This window comes from Salvelinus alpinus, chromosome 2 (assembly GCF_045679555.1).
Source record: "Salvelinus alpinus chromosome 2, SLU_Salpinus.1, whole genome shotgun sequence".
NCBI lineage: Eukaryota > Metazoa > Chordata > Actinopteri > Salmoniformes > Salmonidae > Salvelinus > Salvelinus alpinus.
The window spans coordinates 91,041,311-91,049,484 of NC_092087.1; the positions used below are offsets into that span (position 1 = coordinate 91,041,311).

At 42.3% G+C, this 8,174-nt stretch overlaps 1 protein-coding gene across 1 annotated transcript in view; it reads right to left on the reverse strand.

Moving 5' to 3' along the window:
- The window catches only part of LOC139568215 (polymeric immunoglobulin receptor-like), an 11,691-nt gene extending 8,140 nt beyond the window's left edge, over positions 1 to 3,551 (reverse strand). Inside the window, exons 1-4 of the mRNA XM_071389962.1 lie at positions 3,024 to 3,551; positions 2,341 to 2,679; positions 225 to 560; positions 1 to 92 (exon numbers count right to left, since the gene is read on the reverse strand). The exon at positions 1 to 92 is cut by the window's left edge and continues 232 nt beyond it. Coding sequence (XP_071246063.1) covers positions 1 to 92; positions 225 to 560; positions 2,341 to 2,679; positions 3,024 to 3,066 — 810 coding nt within the window. The 5' untranslated portion in view covers positions 3,067 to 3,551. The remainder of the gene's footprint in view (positions 93 to 224; positions 561 to 2,340; positions 2,680 to 3,023) is intronic.
- Positions 3,552 to 8,174: the final 4,623 nt, after the last annotated feature.

Consider the following 8,174-nt stretch of genomic DNA (forward strand, 5'->3'; position numbering starts at 1 on the left):
CTTCTCCTCATTCTCCCGTGGATATTTACACCAGAGACTGACGACCTCCCCAACATGTCTTGTCTTCTTTACAGGTCTGACGTTCCTCCAATCTGTGAGGGACATTAAAAAAACACATGCAATAATGATTTTAATTAAACTACTTTTGTTGCATACAGTAGATGTGACTGTAACTTGTGTGTTTAGGGTCACATGTTAAAGAGAAAGAAGAAGTTTATACTCACTTATAACACGCAGCTTCACCTGTGTGATCAGTGTAATGTAACGTTGTTCTGTCCTGCTGGTTTCTACTCCACACCAGTAGGTCCCAGTATCATCTTCAGTCAGGTCCCTGATGGTCACTGTGGAGAATCTCTTTCTGCTGTTGTCAGACACAGATAATCGCTGTACGGTGTCAGATATTTTGTTGCTGTTGGAGTTCATGGAATTGCAGATGAAGCGATCTTGTTCCTTGCAGAAATACTTGATGCTGTCCTCATGGTCCTCTGGATAGTAGCATCTGATGGTAGCTTCTCCTCCCAGATTGGCCGTCTCTGTGACTGACTTCTCACAGCAGTCATCTGTCAATAGGAACACACATCACAACCTTAGTCTAATACTATAGACTGACTTCTCACAGCAGTCATCTGTCAATAGGAACACACATCACAACCTTAGTCTAATACTATAGACTGACTTCACACAGCAGTCATCTGTCAATAGGAACACACATCACAACCTTAGTCTAGTACTATAGACTGACTTCTCACAGCAGTCATCTGTCAATAGGAACACACATCACAACCTTAGTCTAGTACTATAGACTGACTTCTCACAGCAGTCATCTGTCAATAGGAACACACATTACAACCTTAGTCTAGTACTATAGACTGACTTCTCACAGCAGTCATCTGTCAATAGGAACACACATCACAACCTTAGTCTAGTACTATAGACTGACTTCTCACAGCAGTCATCTGTCAATAGGAACACACATTACAACCTTAGTCTAGTACTATAGACTGACTTCTCACAGCAGTCATCTGTCAATAGGAACACACATCACAACCTTAGTCTAGTACTATAGACTGACTTCTCACAGCAGTCATCTGTCAATAGGAACACACATTACAACCTTAGTCTAGTACTGTAGACTGACTTCTCACAGCAGTCATCTGTCAATAGGAACACACATTACAACCTTAGTCTAGTACTATAGACTGACTTCTCACAGCAGTCATCTGTCAATAGGAACACACATCACAACCTTAGTCTAGTACTATAGACTGACTTCTCACAGCAGTCATCTGTCAATAGGAACACACATCACAACCTTAGTCTAATACTATAGACTGACTTCTCACAGCAGTCATCTGTCAATAGGAACACACATCACAACCTTAGTCTAATACTATAGACTGACTTCTCACAGCAGTCATCTGTCAATAGGAACACACATCACAACATTAGTCTAGTACTATAGACTGACTTCTCACAGCAGTCATCTGTCAATAGGAACACACATCACAACCTTAGTCTAGTACTATAGACTGACTTCTCACAGCAGTCATCTGTCAATAGGAACACACATCACAACATTAGTCTAATACTATAGACTGACTTCTCACAGCAGTCATCTGTCAATAGGAACACACATCACAACCTTAGTCTAGTACTATAGACTGACTTCTCACAGCAGTCATCTGTCAATAGGAACACACATCACAACCTTAGTCTAGTACTATAGACTGACTTCTCACAGCAGTCATCTGTCAATAGGAACACACATCACAACCTTAGTCTAATACTATAGACTGACTTCTCACAGCAGTCATATGTCAATAGCAACACACATCACAACCTTAGTCTAATACTATAGACTGACTTCTCACAGCAGTCATCTGTCAATAGGAACACACATCACAACCTTAGTCTAATACTATAGACTGACTTCTCACAGCAGTCATCTGTCAATAGGAACACACATCACAACCTTAGTCTAGTACTATAGACTGACTTCTCACAGCAGTCATCTGTCAATAGGAACACACATCACAACCTTAGTCTAATACTATAGACTGACTTCTCACAGCAGTCATCTGTCAATAGTAACACACATCACAACCTTAGTCTAGTACTATAGACTGACTTCTCACAGCAGTCATCTGTCAATAGGAACACACATCACAACCTTAGTCTAGTACTATAGACTGACTTCTCACAGCAGTCATCTGTCAATAGGAACACACATCACAACCTTAGTCTAATACTATAGACTGGCTTCATTGACTAGTGGTACTGATCATGTGATAACATATGTAGCTAAATTCATTTAATAAAGTTAAAGTAAAGGTCTCTCACCCTTCTTCACATCCAGCTCTACCTTGGTATAACTGTCAGGTATAGTAGGTTTGTCCACTCCACACCAGTAGGTCCCTTCATCTTGACTGGTCAGTTGTCTGATGATCACCTTGAAGTAGTTTCCTCCAGTGACGTCATACAGAGAGAATCTACCACTGTGGAACCAGGTGTTCTTCAATCCAGTGCCGATTTTATCCGTACAACTCAAACCATTCTTATTGAAATTATACTTCTCCACGCAGAAATATTTGTCATGACTTCTATCTTCTGTGGAATAATGACAGTAGATGATGACAGTTCCTCCAGAGTATCCTGTCACTTTGAAGGAGCTCAAACAACCTGTCAATCAGACAAGAGAAAATACATGTTATACTCCTCTTAGTTTACTGTTTTGTAATACTAATGTAGTTACGGTTAGGATTCCTCCACCAGTGACATCCTCAAATTACACTCACACACACACACACACACACACACACACACACACACACACACACACACACACACACACACACACACACACACACACACACACACACACACACACACACACACACACACACACACACACACACATACATACATACACACAGTAGTGTGTCCTTATCTGTAGTAGCAGCCTTTATAAGAAAACTAACTGGATGTTATTACATTGTTATAGAGAGTTATAACAAGCTTATTACCTGTCATGAAGGAGAGGAGGATGACTATCAACAGGATCCTCATCTTGTTGTGTTCCAGGTTGGTCCAGGTGTCTATAGGTCCTGATATAATGCTGTGTTCTCTACAGGTTGGTCCAGGTGTCTATAGGTCCTGATATAATGCTGTGTTCTCTCCAGGTTGGTCCAGGTGTCTATAGGTCCTGATATAATGCTGTGTTCTCTCCAGGTTGGTCCAGGTGTCTATAGGTCCTGATATAATGCTGTGTTCTCTCCAGGTTGGTCCAGGTGTCTATAGGTCCTGATATAATGCTGTGTTCTCTCCAGGTTGGTCCAGATGTCTATAGGTCCTGATATAATGCTGTGTTCTCTCCAGGTTGGTCCAGGTGTCTATAGGTCCTGATATAATGCTGTGTTCTCTCCAGGTTGGTCCAGGTGTCTTTAGGTCCTGATATAATGCTGTGCGCCCAAGTCTACAACTCTCTCTGTTCTCTCTCTACTTATAGGAACTTAAATACAAACTTCATGTACTTCATGTACTCTCTCTCTCCCTCTCTGCCCCTCCCTCTCTCTCTCTCTCTCTCTCTCTCACTCACTCTTTGCGCTCGTACAACTATGTACTTCCCTTATTCTGCATCTCTCTCTCTCTCTACTTATTCAAACCCTCCTACCACATGTTATTTCTGACAGCCCCTCCTTCTTCCTCCTAAACCAATCACATCTGTTCCTACATCACACAGTAGAGAGAGATAGAGAGATCAGTGAGAAAAAAGAGAGGGAGAGAGGCCTCTTTGGATCAGAGCACAGAACCACATACGTACACTCTCATGCATACTGGTGGCTGTCTACAGAGGAGAGAAACAGAGTTATTCTACCACTGGAGGCTGTCTACAGAGGAGAGAAACAGAGTTATTCTACCACTGGAGACTGTCTACAGAGGAGAGAAACAGAGTTATTCTGCCAATGGAGGGCGCTCTCCTACCATCTATCCATCTCTCTCAATTTCAATTTCATTTTAAGGGCTTCATTGGCATGGAAAACATATGTTAACATTGCCAAAGCAAGTGAAGTAGATATTAAAGAAAAGTGATATTAACAACAATAATTAACAGTAAACATTACAGACATTTCAAATGTCATATTATCCAGGCTGTATCACAACTGGCCGTTATTGGTTGTCCCATTGGCCCAGCGTCGTCTGGGTTTGGCCGGTGTAGGCCGTCATGGTAAAAAAAAAATTCTTAACTGACTTGCCTAGTTAAATAAAGGTAAAAAATAAAAGAACAACAAAAAATTATGTCTATATACAGTGTTGTAATAATGGGCAAATAGTTAAAGTACAAAAGGGAAAAAGAATAAACATAAATATGGGTTTTATTTACAATGGTGTTTGTTCTTCACTGGTTGACCTTTCTTGTGGCAACAGGTCACCAATCTTGCTGCTGTGATGGCACACTGTGGTATTTCACCCAGTAGATTTGGGAGTTTATCAAAACTTGATTTGTTTTCTAATTCTTTGTGTATCTGTGTAATCTGAGGGAAATATGTGTCTCTAATATGGTCATACACTTGGTAGGAGGTCAGGAAGTGCAGCTCAGTTTCCACCTCATTTTGTGGGCTGTGTACACATCGCCTGTGTTCTCTTGAGAGCCAGGTCTGCTTTCGGCGGCTCTCTCTCTCTCTCTCTCTCTCTCTCTCTCTCTCTCTCTCTCTCTCTCTCTCTCTCTCTCTCTCTCTCTCTCTCTCTCTCTCTCTCTCTCTCTCTCTCTCTCTCTCTCTCTCTCTCTCTCAATTCAATTCAATTCAATTCAAGGGGCTTTATTGGCATGGGAAACATGTGTTAACATTGCCAAAGCAAGTGAGGTAGATATTATACAAAAGTGAAATAAACAATACAAATTAACAGTAAACATTACACATACAGAAGTTTCAAAACAATAAAGACATTACAAATGTTATATTATATATACACAGTGTTGTAACAATGTACAAATGGTTAAAGCACACAAGTTAAAATAAATAAGCATAAATATGGGTTGTATTTACAATGGTGTTTGTTCTTCACTGGTTGCCCTTTTCTTGTGGCAACAGGTCACAAATCTTGCTGCTGTGATGGCACACTGTGGAATTTCTCCGAGTAGATATGGGAGTTTATCAAAATTGGATTTGTTTTCAAATTCTTTGTGGATCTGTGTAATCTGAGGGAAATATGTCTCTCTAATATGGTCATACATTGGGCAGGAGGTTAGGAAGTGCAGCTCAGTTTCCACCTCATTTTGTGGGCAGTGTGCACATAGCCTGTCTTCTCTTGAGAGCCATGTCTGCCTACGGCGGCCTTTCTCAATAGCAAGGCTATGCTCACTGAGTCTGTACATAGTCAAAGCTTTCCTTAAGTTTGGGTCAGTCACAGTGGTCAGGTATTCTGCCACTGTGTACTCTCTGTTTAGGGCCAAATAGCATTCTAGTTTGCTCTGTTTTTTTGTTAATTCTTTCCAATGTGTCAAGTAATTATCTTTTTGTTTTCTCATGATTTGGTTGGGTCTAATTGTGCTGTTGTCCTGGGGCTCTGTGGGGTGTGTTTGTGTTTGTGAACAGAGCCCTAGGACCAGCTTGCTTAGGGGACTCTTCTCCAGGTTCATCTCTCTGTAGGTGATGGCTTTGTTATGGAAGGTTTGGGAATCGCTTCCTTTTAGGTGTTTGTAGAATTTAACGGCTCTTTTCTGGATTTTGATAATTAGTGGGTATAGGCCTAATTCTGCTCTGCATGCATTATTTGGTGTTCTACGTTGTACACGGAGGATATTTTTGCAGAATTCTGCATGCAGAGTCTCAATTTGGTGTTTGTCCCATTTTGTGAAATCTTGGTTGGTGAGCGGACCCCAGACCTCACAACCATAAAGGGCAATGGGCTCTATGACTGATTCAAGTATTTTTAGCCAGATCCTAATTGGTATGTTGAAATTTATGTTCCTTTTGATGGCATAGAAGGCCCTTCTTGCCTTGTCTCTCAGATCGTTCACAGCTTTGTGGAAGTTACCTGTGGTGCTGATGTTTAGGCCGAGGTATGTATAGTTTTTTGTGTGCTCTAGGGCAACGGTGTCTAGATGGAATTTGTGGTCCTGGTGACTGGACCTTTTTTGGAACACCATTATTTTGGTCTTACTGAGATTTACTGTCAGGGCCCAGGTCTGACAGAATCTGTGCAGAAGATCTAGGTGCTGCTGTAGGCCCTCCTTGGTTGGTGACAGAAGCACCAGATCATCAGCAAACAGTAGACATTTGACTTCGGATTCTAGTAGGGTGAGACCGGGTGCTGCAGACTGTTCTAGTGCCCGCGCCAATTCGTTGATATATATGTTGAAGAGGGTGGGGCTTAAGCTGCATCCCTGTCTCACCCCACGACCCTGTGTGAAGAAATGTGTGTGTTTTTTGCCAATTTTAACCGCACACTTGTTGTTTGTGTACATGGATTTTATAATGTCGTATGTTTTACCCCCAACACCACTTTCCATCAAGACCATGTATTCACCCTACACACCCTAATTGACAACCAAACAAACCAAAACAAAGGCAAAGTCTTCTCATGCTTTGTTGATTTCAAAAAAGCCTTCGACTCAATTTGGCATGAGGGTCTGCTATACAAATTGATGGAAAGTGGTGTTGGGGGTAAAACATACGACATTATAAAATCCATGTACACAAACAACAAGTGTGCGGTTAAAATTGGCAAAAAACACACACATTTCTTCACACAGGGTCGTGGGGTGAGACAGGGATGCAGCTTAAGCCCCACCCTCTTCAACATATATATCAACGAATTGGCGCGGGCACTAGAACAGTCTGCAGCACCCGGTCTCACCCTACTAGAATCCGAAGTCAAATGTCTACTGTTTGCTGATGATCTGGTGCTTCTGTCACCAACCAAGGAGGGCCTACAGCAGCACCTAGATCTTCTGCACAGATTCTGTCAGACCTGGGCCCTGACAGTAAATCTCAGTAAGACCAAAATAATGGTGTTCCAAAAAACTCTCTCTCTCTCTCTCTCTCTCTCTCTCTCTCTCTCTCTCTCTCTCTCTCTCTCTCTCTCTCTCTCTCTCTCTCTCTCTCTCTCTCTCTCTCTCTCTCTCTCTCTCTCTCTCTCTCTCTCTCTCTCTCTCTCTCTCTCTCTCTCTCTCTCTCTCTCTCTCTCTCTCTCTCTCTCTCTCTCTCTCTGCTGGGTGAAACTGGTTCAAATCTCTCTCTCTCTCTCTCTCTCTCTCTCTCTCTCTCTCTCTCTCTCTCTCTCTCTCTCTCTCTCTCTCTCTCTCTCTCTCTCTCTCTCTCTCTCTCTCTCTCTCTCTCTCTCTCTCTCTCTCTCTCTCTCTCTCTCTCTCTCTCTCTCTCTCTCTCTCTCTCTCTCTCTCTCTCTCTCTCTCTCTCTCTCTCTCTCTCTCTCTCTCTCTCTCTCTCTCTCTGCTGGGTGAAACTGGTTCAAACCAGCCGGAGGTTAGACTTCTGAACCACAAGAGAACTCAGCTAGCTGTGGCTGTGTACCAGAGAGCACCCTATTCCCTACGTAGTGCACTACTTTTGATCAGGCCCCAAAGGGCTCTAGTGCCTATCTATATAGGGAGCCATTTGGTATGCATCTTCATTGGGAAACTGTCCATTTCTCTGTTCTAAAGTTCCCCATTATGTTTGTTTTGTTTTCGTAGAGGCAGCACATATAATTAAGATGTTGACAACATAGTTATCAATTCATCCATTTATTTCATATATACAGTGCATTCAGAAAGTATTCGGACCCATTGACGTTTTCCTCATTTTGTTACGTTACAGCATTATTCTAAAGTATATTAAATACATTTTTCCCTCATCAATCTACAAAAGAATACCCTATACTTGTCAGACAACACAATGCCACAGATGTCTCAGAAATTAATGTTAATTTCTCTTCTATAAGCCGCCGCCAACGTCATTTTAGAGGTTTTGGCCGTACATCCAACCTGCCTCACAACCGCAAACCAATTGTAACCACGCCAACCCAGGACCTCCACATCTGGCTTCTTCACCTGCGAGATTGTCTGGGGAGGGGGAGGGGGGTGCTAAGGAGTATTTCTGTCTGCAATAAAGTCGTTTTGTGGGGGAAAACTAATTCGGATTGGCTGGGCCTCGTTCCCCAGTGGGTGGACCTGG